This window comes from Varanus komodoensis, unplaced genomic scaffold, assembly GCF_004798865.1.
Source record: "Varanus komodoensis strain SLA01 unplaced genomic scaffold, ASM479886v1 scaffold82, whole genome shotgun sequence".
NCBI lineage: Eukaryota > Metazoa > Chordata > Lepidosauria > Squamata > Varanidae > Varanus > Varanus komodoensis.
The window spans coordinates 1,431,086-1,442,743 of record NW_025336508.1 but is presented as its reverse complement, the minus strand read 5'-3'; the positions used below and the strand labels follow the sequence as shown (position 1 = coordinate 1,442,743).

Genomic DNA, 11,658 nt, shown 5'->3' with positions numbered 1-11,658 from the left:
CTCTACCACATCATTTTGACATCCAAGAGTGATGTTTCAGCTCCGGGAGAATCAATGCTCACTTCTCTAATACAATGTTTGAGGACCTTACAATTCTTTCAGTGTGTGAATGGATGGGATATGAATGGATTCATTCATGGATATTTGGCCTGCCTCTGTTGTAGCTTATATGTAATTTAGAAAGCTGTCTTTTCCTAGGCACATCCATGCGTACGTCTCACGTGTGTCAATTAGAATCGATATAGTCAATGTAATCTAGTTCTGCCTTTTTTCTTTTTCTGGTTTTCAAAAACGGGTTTGCTGAATCCACAATAAACCCGAATGCGTAAGGTCACGCTTGCAGCTTCCTTGCGTGGCCGCGGCGAGCGGCACTCTGAGCGAAGTGGGCCGTGGCCTGAATCCTGCGGCTCTTGTTCCTTCCGCCGTGGTTGCCCATCCACTGCTGCATCCAAACCGTTGCAATTTCAGCCCAGCTGCTTGAGCTGGCAGCCCATCAGGTTCCAAGCGCAGTGATTAATTTCTCCCAAGTCATTCTGTCCGCGCTGTTTGTCAGCCGTAAACACTGTCACGGGTCTCCGCCTGTCATGGGGACCATCCAAGGGAACTCTGCCGCTTCCCTTCCCCGCGTGTTTCCTGTTCGGCTCTGGGTGTTGTGTTCCGCTGTGGGCCGTTGCGGCTTTGCGATGTGCCAACAGAGCAGCTTGCAAAGACCCCGCCTCCCTTTTGCTTGCGGTTGCAGGCTCCTTTATCTTCCTCCTGGGATGCTGCTGTTTCCTTTAAATGCCCTGAATGTGCGAAACTTGCTCGGCAGGAGGCAGAAGGAGGTGGGCAGGAAGCTGTGGGTTGGCCCTTGGCGGGGGGTGGGGGGTGGGCCCAGTTCATGCCACGGCTGCCCCAGGGCACCTCTCGGAGGACGTGGGGCATGGCGCTGGTCTCTGCTGACATGGCGGGCTGTGGAATGGCCTGCCCGGAGCCTCGCCTCAGGCCGGCTTGAATCCCGGGCGCGGAAGTGGCTCAGGAGGAGATGCCTGGGCTGCTCCCAGCTTCCCAGGGGTAGCCATGGAGGACCCACATCAGGTGCTGCTGGCGGGAGCGTGCCTGTTGCTGCTTCTCTGCCAGCCTGCTCTGCTGGATGAGCCCTCGCGTATGTACCAAGTGTGCTTGTGGGAGAACGGTCGGTCGCTTCCTAGGAGTGGGCTTGAGGAGACCGATGTGCGTGTGAGAAGGAGAGGCAGAGCGGGCGAGCCCTGGTCCCGTGGCGGGCTCCCAGGAAGCGTGCGCGGAGGGCCGGTTCCTGGCAAGGCAGACTAGGACGTATGTCCTCGAGCCCCTTTTGTGGCCTTCTCAGGGATGTTTAGTCAGGGCCTTTCTTAGGAAGAAGGAAAACGACGCGTAAACACCACACACAAACACCACTTACAAACTCTGTAAGAGTTTGTCATAACTGCTGAGTATCTTGTGGAACTCAACGTGCTTTTCCCATTACGATCTGTTTTCTTCTTTTTAATGGGCTAAATAAATACCTGCTGGAGTTGCTTGTCAGATCTGGGCAACCGGCCATGCCACTTAGGTGGACGGCCTGAGTGAAAAGGATTCAACAGAGCCTTTTTGTACCTTAAAGAGCATTAAGGAGGAAGCTTTTGTTGACTAGGGCGTATGTCAGCCAGTACATGTCCCTGGCTAGAGCGAGAGGTGAAGTGAGGGAAAACAGCACTGAAAATTCGGACTGTTGGTATGCTGTCATCCAGGCAGGCAGCAATGGCAGACCTGCTTTTTGCCCAGGTCCTTCCGTGACGGTTGGCTTGCTCAGCTCCTCTGCGTTATTTGAACTGGGCCGCTACTCTTTTAATCATTGCTTCTTGCTTTAATAATTGGTCTTATGGTATTTCCTCAGCATTTTCTATTGTAGATCACTTTGGGTGGGTTTTCTTCTGAATTAAAAGTGGTATAGCGGTTTTGGAAAGAAATGGCACATGCAGATCCCACACTGGAGCTGCAAAGTTATTAGCTTCCACTGAATCAAGATCATGTGGGTGTTTTAATTGAAGACTGGATATTTTTCTTGCTTTGGAAATGGGTGTTGTTAGTGCTTTAGAGACACTAAAGGCTTACGACAAGGTTTGGTTATTATTTGTTTCCACTGTGCGTCCACCTACCCACACTAAGGACTTTTTCTCCCCTAAACCCATGTACGGGAAAGTATAATTTTAGACCTGCCAAGCTGGGAATACCCACGTGCCTGCTAGCGTTGTCCTTTGTTCATGGGAATGTATGCCTTTTTACACCTGTAATCCCTTAAAGCACCATGAGGGCCTTCCAGGCAAAGTTTTTATCCTGTAGTTACTGTGTCTCAAACCTGGAATATTATGGGGATGAGCACATGACAGTCTCTTCCATTTTGTAACCCTCCTGCACTTTCCTATCATTTCTCCCATCTCTTCTTTTTACAAGAAAGAAAGAAAGAAAGAAAGAAAGAAAGAAAGAAAGAAAGACAGACAGACAGACAGACAGACAGAAAATTGTTAGTGAGAGAAAGGGAGAATAGTTGTACAACGACTTCGGGGTTGTCACACTGGGGAGTTCTCCATGGGTGCACCCTAACCCAACCTCCGGTGCTTTTTGCTACAACAGATGCACCTACCTCTAAGGAATGCTTACTGGTTTTGCCCATGCGTTGTGGTCCCAAATGGGCCACTTGCCCCCACTGCCAGGAAAACCTCCTGGGCAAAGCCCATTGAATGGCCAAGAGAAAGCGAAGGCATCCCAGGAGAACTCTCCTGGCTTTGCATTTCTTTTCCTGGCGCACCAGCGCATAACTTCTTGGCGTCCCCTGCACTGCTTCTGGTTGGCCTTGTGATGTGCCACTGAGTTGTCTGGCTTAGGAAAGCCCTCCAAAATGCTCTGTCTGTGCCCGCGGGGCTCAGCCCTTCCCAGCCCAAGGCCGTGGCTTCCTTGATGGACTCGATCCATTGCATTGCTCTGCCTTCAGCTTTGCCTGTACGATTGTCTTCTCCAGGGAGTTTTGCCTTCTCACAATGTGCCCAAGGTACAACAGCTTCCATGTCATCATTTTTGCTCTGGCTTGATTTCCTCAAGAATACATTTGCTCATCTTTCTGTCAGTCCAGTGTATCCACAAAGTTTTCCTCCAGCTTTCTTCCCATCAGCTGGCTTCACTGTCCAGCTTTCACACCATCCACAGAGCTTCAGGAATACAAGAACGTGGATTATCTTGGCCTTGGTCTCCTGTAAACACTTCCTACATCGGATGTTCTTTTCTAATTCCTTCATTGCTACCCTTCCAGGTCTTAGTCTTCTTCAAATTCCTTTCCTTATTTGGGTATTTATAAATATATACATTTATTGAAATTACTTATTGCATCTATTTCTTGAATTTCTTGGCACTGCTTAGGCATCTTACTTTTTTGTTTCCTTTGGCAGCAAGGATCTGGCCATCGCAGTTAAACCTATCCATGGGAGAAACAGCTGTTTTCACCTGCAACACCTCGAATGTACTTACCTCGCAGTATCACCTTAATTGGTACAAGATGGACAGTCGGGGCCAGCCAGAGAGACTGGAAAGCAGTAAAAACACCAGGAAGTACAACATAACCAGACTGAATTCAGGGACGTTCAAGATGCAGATCCGGAACGTGCAGAAGAATGACAGCGGGACCTACTCCTGCACTCTCCTGGCCTTCTCCTTAAACGAAACACTAAAGGAAAGCAACAAAGCCAACCTTACGGTGACAGGTGAACCCTCAGAGCATTCCCCGTTCCCCGGGGGCGGCTGCCAAGGGTCCCACTGTCCATCTCTTGCAGCGCATTCCTGCTCTCTCAACCTCCCTCTTCTACAGCCGGGATCCACATTTCTGGCCTGACGCTTTTCAGCACGTTCCGAAATGATGCTGCACGAGGAGCGAGCGGGGAAACGCTCAAGCTTGTCGATGATACCGAATTATTTAGGGTGGTTCAAGCCAGGCTGTGTGAAGGGAGGCTCTCCAAGCTGCGGGGATGGGCAGCCAAATGGCAAAGTGATTCATGCGGGGGGCAAAATATATATATATATAAAATGAAAAGCAAATGGCGCATATAAGCTGCTGGGAGTTGAAGAAGCCTGAACCGATGGGACTCAGTGCTCCTTTCACGACGATCTCAGCTCAAAGTTCTTTGCGTTGCCATGGAGAAGATGGGTTCTGCCGGGAACGTTTGGTCCCTGCTCTCCCACCTGCTCTGAGGATTGTGGCCAAGCCAGGGGTCGGGGTGGGAGGGCTGGCAGCCAACCCCTAGGCCAGCGCTGCGTTCCGTGAGCTCTGGCTCCAGCGGCTGCCCCCCCCCCCACCCCCGGGCCTGCCCTGGTGGCACGTGGGCTCAAGGCAGAGGTGGCCCCACGTGGCCGTTGGCCTCCTTGCCCAAGGCAAAGCGGAGGTGAGCTCGTAATGGCCTCGTCCTTGGCCTGGTTGTGCAACCAGTCCTTGGGATATTTGCTCTCATGGAACTTCTGCCGAAGGAAGGGAGTTCTCCGAGAGCAACGCCCAGCTCGGAAAAGCCCAGCTGTAGGCTGGGGGCTGCCCAGAAGGGCTTTCGCAGCTTGGCTCTGCCAGGAGGAACGCGCAAGCGGATTGGGATCTTAGAATGCCTGGCTGGGAAGAAGCAGTCTTGCAAGGGGGCTCGAGGTGGGGCAGAGGGGGGAATGGATGTCGCTGCGCTTGGCCTTGCCAGCCTGGGCACCCCTCGCTGCAAACTGTGCGTGCAACCGCCCCCCCCCCCCGACCACGTCACCTACCACACTGCCCCACATGTCCACATTCCACATTCCCCACGAGGCTGCCCCTCTGAAGCCACCCCCAAACTTCCCGCTGAAGCAAATGGGGGGCACCAGTCCTCTGCTCCTGGATGAACCCGTGGGATTCGCTTTGGAATGCAGCTGGTTTCACAATCAGTCGATGAATCTGCCTTTCTGCTTCACATCCTCAGAAAAGCCTAACCCTGAGCCAAGACCTACAGAAGAGGAAAGGAGAAAGGAGGAGGAGGAGGAGGAGGAGGAGGAAGAGGAAAAGCCTGAAAGTGGACACCCCAACCACAGCACCCTTCTTGTTGCGATCGGAGGAGCCGGGCTGGTTGTGCTGCTCGTGTCTGTGTGTTTCTTTCTCGCCACTGTCCTCAGGAAAAGGAAAGGTACATCTCGGGGGCAGGCCCAGCCCGTCCACCCGCTCTCCCCGCGTGTCCGTGTCCGTGCAGCCCCTGCGCTGAACCCTCAGCCGGTTCCCAAGCCCATCGCTGAGGGCGCAGGCGACGGACTGAATGGGCAACCGCTGTTCATGCAGAAAAGAGCCCTTGGGTTGGGGTTCTTACTTCGGTTTGCTTTATAGGTGATCTTTCTGCATAATGAACCTCAAACTTTACCCAGAAATAATAATAGGAATAATGATGATGATGATGATGATGATGATGATGATAATGATAATAGTAGTAGTAGTAACACAAATAGAGGCACAGGTAAAGATGCGCATGTTTTAAAGCACCGGGTTCTCAGCCAGCGCATGTGCGTCTACTTTTTCAGCCCCGAGATCAGCCTTTAGCTAGAAGCAAGCGCATGGAGCCGGAGCCGTGGCGGGTTTCCTCCTCACACCAGTCCTTCCTGGGAGTGAGCTCAGGGGAGCGGCTTGGAGCCCTGCGTGCGGCTCCCGTGGTTTCTTGGTGGGAACATAGGCAGGCACGGACTCTGGTCCCTTTCAAAAGGGGACAGAAGGCCAGAGAAGAAAAAGGGGCCCTGGTGAGAGATGGATGGACTTCATAAAGGAGGCTGCAGTGCTGGACTTGGAGCCGTTAAGCAGGGCTGTCACAGATAGGCCATTCAGAAGGGCTTTCATCCAAAATGAGTGGGTCTCACCGCAGCCTCCGGTCATCCAGGACCTCCCCTTCTTCCACTGGGGCTGTGTCCCAGTGTGGAAATACTTTATTTATTTATTCATTGCAATGGCTTCTACGCCGCTCGTCCCGATACAAACCCAGCGCTTCCATGTGCCGTAAAGATGTCAGCATCACAATGATCAGTATCAGGAATTGGTCTAGATGGCCATTGTTGGGGACGGTGGGCGGCTGGGGTGGCGGTAAGGAGCAACTCGAGCTTGCCCCTCTCTGCGGCGCCCCCTCCCCTTCTAAGGAGCCTATGCAACATAGGGGAGGCAGCGGGCGCGGCCCTTTCCGTGCCCACCGGGAAGGGGGCAGCGTGGCAGCTCAGCCTTCGGGGTCTGAGCTCCAGAGCCGGAGTGGGACGGCAGAGTGTGTGCCTATCAAGCCCTTTTTGGGTGGGTGGGCAGAATCTCACGCATTGTGGCCGTGAGAAGAGCAACAGTCTACTGATTTCAAGGACGATGCTCCTGCAGGCTGCTGTAGAGTCGACTGTCTCTTGGGAAACCGCAGGTTGTGCGAGGCATCACTGCAGTGTGATGTCTTTTAAAAAATAAGAGCGCGTAAACCATCACCTCCCCTTTCATCCCGCTCAGGTGGAGGTGCGCAGGTGGGAGTGCGGCTGGGGGATCTTGCTTAACCAGTGGATGAATTCTGTGTTGTCTTGCAGGACAGAAGAGGTCACAGGATGAAAATGCTCCCTTGGTAAGAGCCGTTTTGCTCAGAGCTGAGATTGTTTTCATGGATGTGGCTGACTTGGGTTTGCACCTGAGCGCTTCAGGTCGCAAAGGACCCGCTGACCGGGATTACAGGGCAACCTGTTCAAGGGCCCCTGCATGTTCCTGGCAAGATGGCCTTTAAGAAAATAGCTGGCAGCCAGAGGTACTTCTGAATCTGCTGTAGTTTTGGAGTGACCCTCCTATTGGCAGTGATGGGAGATTTATTTGTGTTTATTAAATGTATATACTGGCCATCAGATTTCTCTCAAATACAAAGAGCTCCTTCAGAGGAAGGATTTTCTTCAGGTCTGTGAGGAGTTAAATTCCTCACTCCAAGCCAGCTCTGATCATGCAGCCTAAGAGCAGGTCCAAGCCGTGGCACCGAAGTCTGGGGGAGAGCACCCCCCCAGGCAATCTGAGTTCCGGAGGAGCTTTGCACGGTGCTGAACCAAACCTCCAAAGTGCCGGGCTTCACAATGCACCAGAGATACATGCTGGGGCTTCTTCCAGGGTCACGAATAACGCCCTGACTTCTGCGAGCGGATCCTGGCAGGCGGTGCAGGTTGGCAGTTCTAAACCCAGCCAGGCAGTGCATTTGCTCCTGGTCATCGTCTCCTTTGGGGATGAAGCCCAGCAGATCCTTTCAAGTTCAGACTGAAACCCGGGGTGGGTACACTGCCTCTGCGGTGTCGGAGCCCCGTCCGAGCCTGCGGTGCTGCGAGGCCTCCGAAAGCCACAGCCGACTGCTGGGGGGCCTTTGCTTGCGCTCAGTGGACACTGGAGCACTGTGCGTACTCTAGCGCACCGCCATCCCGCCTCATCACAGAGGCTGGGCGGGGGGCAGGTAGCAGTCATCATATTCCCATCCCCTGTGTTTGCTCCCTGCTTCCTCATTTCCCCTGCGATCATGTGAGGGAGAAAAGCAGGCCAGTTGCACAAGCCCTTCTGGCTGCTGCTGCATCTGGAAGGTCTCCTGGGAGGCAAAGGGCAGGCGTGGCCAGACCAGGAAGGCCTGTTCATGCCACCCGTGTCTGCCCCGTTCACACATCCGTGGGGTCCGGGAGTCTGCTGCGAAGACCCGAGGGCGTAGCTGCAGGCCAGTGCCCCTTAATTTCCGCTGGAATCCCCTTGGACATTCTCCCCCAAGCCCCCCTCCCTTCGGGGGTTGACGTTTGCCTGGCCTGATGGGGCACAGACGGTGCAGGAAGTGCCCTTCTGTAGCAGATAAACGGCTCTCGGATGGGTGGAGCAGTTCCGATTCTGGACTGGACCGCTTCAGAGTGGACGTGGGGCGACTTCTCCTTCCCCCCAAATTTGGGAACAATGGCTGTTCTTCAGATCTTTATTTAAGGGTGACAGAGACATGCTTTCCCCCAAAAAGCCCACTGCCATGTGTGGCAAATTTCCACGCTGGGGAGATCAAGACTCTTTCCTTTCTGATATGCTAATTTTCTGCATGCGGGGGACGTTTGCTTCCAGGCAGCACAAACTCCGCTTCTCACCTCATTCTGCATCCTTGCAGCAGAACGAGGTGGCACAGTCAGAATGGATAGGTGGTGACTGCTGCGTAGAAACGATCTCCCACACAGTCAAAACTCCCTGCAAGTAGAAAACTAGCATATAAGGGAGAAATGGTCGATTTGTGGATTGGCCTGCTGCTTTTCTGCCTTTGGGGAACTGTAAAAAAAGCATGTGTGGGGGAGTCAAACTGCCTTACTGAACCAGGTCAGCTTGTCCTGCATTCTCTACCCGGAAGTAACAGGAGGCAGAGCTGCCTTTTGCTGTCCTTTGAGTCTTGGGGGGGTCCGAGAACACACAGGTGCAGCTTGACTGGAATTGTGGAGCCTCTTTCATTGTGAGGTCCAGATTCAGTTCTGGGGATTTTCTTGGGGGGGTGAAGACATTCATATGCAAAAGTGGGGGGGATACCAACCCCCCAGCCTATTTTAGCTTACAGGGCTTACTGCCAGTGACTCAGCCTTGGCAGAAGCATTTTCTGCACTGGTGTGGGCGGGATGCCAGATGAGGAGAGACTGAGGGAACTGGTCTTTTCAGCCTGGAGACGAGGAGACTCCCAGGGGATCTTTGAGCGACTTATAGGTATAAGAAGGGGTGCTGCACAGAGGTGGGTAGAGACCCGTTTTCCCCTGTGGAGGAGGGCAGGATGCGTCCCAATGGGGCAAAGCTCAAGGGACCAGGCTTCAGGGTGGATGTCAGGAAGTACTTCCTGATGGCTCGGACCCCTAGGAGATGGAATGGGCTTCCCCGGGAGGTGGTCGAGGCCCCATCAGTATGGGTGTTCAAGGATAGGCTGGACGTCCACATGGTGGGCATGTGGTGAGCAGAGCTGGCTGGAGCCAGGGGTCAGACTAGATGGCCCAGGAGACCCCTTCTGACTCGCTCTGTTTCTATGTTTTTATTTTCACACGAGAGCCAGTGTGGCTTGGGATGTAGAGTGCTGGACTCAGGACCCAGGAGTTCGGGGCTCTCGTCCCCAGCTCCCTGGGTGACTTGGCCCAGTCGCTCCTGTCGCCCCAGCCCACCTCACCTGGTTGCGCTCGTGAGGGCAAAACGGAGCTCTGCAGCGCCCCTTGCGCCCCTTGCAAGAGGGAAAAAGGTGGCCCATGAATGCAATGTAATAAGTGGTGCTACTCGTGATTCCAACCCTTTGGGAATATGTGCAAAGAGCCACTGATGGCTGGGCGGGGGGGGGGCTCAGAGGGGGCATGGTCCCCTAGGAAGCTCTGGAGGGTTTGCCTTGGCCCCCGGGCTGAGGGATAACCATCCAGCGTTTCATCCTTGCGGCAGGTCGGACCCACTTGCTTTACCTTCCCACGTGGCCGCATCATTTCTGTTTTTCGTCAGAAAATGCTCCTGTCCTTATTTTTTAAAAAAATTATCACGAGGGACATGCGCTCTTACTGAAATTCTCCCACTCTGGATTGAACGGAAGGAAGAAGAGCCGCCCGGAGTGACCGTCTTCACGGTGGATTACGGGGTGCTGCAGTTCCAGGCGCCGGGGACGGCGAAAAAGGCTCCCCCTGCCAAGCGCACTGCTTCTGAGCAGACCGAGTACGCCACCATCGTCTTCCCTCCGGAGAAGCCCGGCCCGGCCGAGGCGGACAAGGCAGCCAGGCGCAGTCCGAGGGCATGCCCCGGCAGCCGGCCTCCACGCTGAAGGGACGGGTGAGCGCAGCCGCGGCCCCGCCTGGCGTCTCCCGCTCTCACGGATCCCGGGGTGGCACCGCAAGCACCGGCGGTGTGGCGGTGAATCATCTGAGGACCCAGACGTGTCTGGGCATCCAGACTTGCTGGCAAACCACATCCTTTGAGCCGCAGAAGCCTTCCTTCACAGCACAGGCGCCTGGAGCCAGGCCCTGGCAGAGACAGCCGAGTGCGGGTGCTCAGGGGCACGGCGTCCTTCCGGCTGAAGCTGGGGTGCAGGGCTGAGCGGCGCCCCCGAAGTGGCCCTGAGCTGTGAGGCTGGGCTCCCTCCGGGGCCTTGTGCCTGGCATACCGTCTGTCGCTGGCTCACCTGGAGCCCTTCCTGGCCAGGACACAACAGGCTCGGAAGTCCACTGACCCTGCGGCCACTTAGGTTGGCTTGAGAGCCTGGGGGACTGCGGCCCACCCCCTCGCTTGCGCTGGGATCTCTGCCCCTGCAAAACGCACCTGCCCCACTTCTGATGGCGGGGAGCCGGGGGCGGCGTATCGAGCTGGTGCGGTGGAGCCACATTGGCCGAGCTGCACGGTCCGCGCGCCATGCCTCCTGGGGCTGATTCCCCAGAAGAACCTACTTGCCTGGCTCAAGGACTTGGGGCACGATGGGGAAGGACAGGGGGTGAGAAAGGGGCCGGGGGAGCTGCCGGGCAGACCATCCACGCCCATGTGCCACAGTGGCTGCATCCTTCCAGCGGCATCGCAAGCAGGCGGGTTCTGCTTTTCGCTTCTCTGGGCTCCTGGGAGTGGGGATGGTGAGAAACAGGTCGGGTTTGCATCCCAGTGGGAACCCGCTGCCCCTGCACCTTCTTAATGGAAATGCAAACCTCAGTTTACTGGAAGCGTCCATGCGATGCTGACGCTTGCAGTGCGGTTCGCAGAAAGGGGGCGAAGTGCCCCTCGATCTCGGTACAGGCCCAAAATGCATGCAAGAGGGGCACACATTTAACAGCAAAAAAGCCTCACAAAACTGTGTCTGTCTGAAAAAAGCCCGCACAAAAACTGCTTTGATCTTTCACAGTTGTACAGTCCAAGCACAAATATTTTTGTGGTTTGCAAAGCTGCAATTATTATTCATTGAAAAAGCACTCAGGGGAAGAACCTGCACACGTAGTGGAAAAATGTGCGCTTGAAAACCAAACAAAAAAAAGCCCACCTGTGTGTTTTTCAAAAACACACCATAAAAAAGATTTTGCGGCTTGAGGCAGAAACAGGAGGGAATGAAGTTAAAAAAAGAAACAAACAAGCGAGAAGAGAATCTGTGCCCAGCTGAGATTTACTGATTTCCTGGCCAGTAGTTCAGTAGTTCAAAGAAAGTTGAACTATTTTGGCCTTAGTTTCTTATGTGTAGAGAAGTGAGGAGGGTATTCAGAAAAAAGAGGATTTACCCCTTCCGCCTACCACAGATCACCCCCCACCCCTGCTCACTACTCTGCTTGTGAAATTCCACGCACAATTAATACAGTGTATGACTCTGTTCAGATGCTCTTTTCTCCTGAAGAGGAATGGGTGCAAACCCGCAGGCAAGGAGGCCCTTCCTGAGCACGGCACTCAGTCTAGCCTGGGGGTCCCTCCAGAAGGAAACCCTCCGGCGCTGCACCAGATCGACCAGGATCTGTGGCGTGCAGGCAAACATTCCCGTCCGTGCAGAGCCATTTTGGGAGTGGATCTGCTTGCTGCTGCCTATTTCTGTTGTGGTATTTTATTGTGCATTTTTGAATGGAATGTTTCTTTCTGGATCTGTCTGCAAAATGTTGCATATGGTATCACTGCCTGAAATTCCTTCAGTAAATCATGGGAGAACCGTG

At 54.2% G+C, this 11,658-nt stretch overlaps 1 protein-coding gene across 1 annotated transcript; it reads left to right on the top strand.

The window, feature by feature from the left end:
- Window positions 1-936: 936 nt before the first annotated feature.
- On the top strand, window positions 937-11,658 carry PDCD1 (programmed cell death 1). The gene is made up of 5 exons (XM_044456256.1): window positions 937-1,144; window positions 3,441-3,752; window positions 4,977-5,177; window positions 6,583-6,617; window positions 9,585-11,658. The coding sequence occupies exons 1-5, from the start codon at window positions 1,060-1,062 to the stop codon at window positions 9,807-9,809; spliced, it is 858 nt and encodes a 285-aa protein (XP_044312191.1). The 5' UTR covers window positions 937-1,059; the 3' UTR covers window positions 9,810-11,658.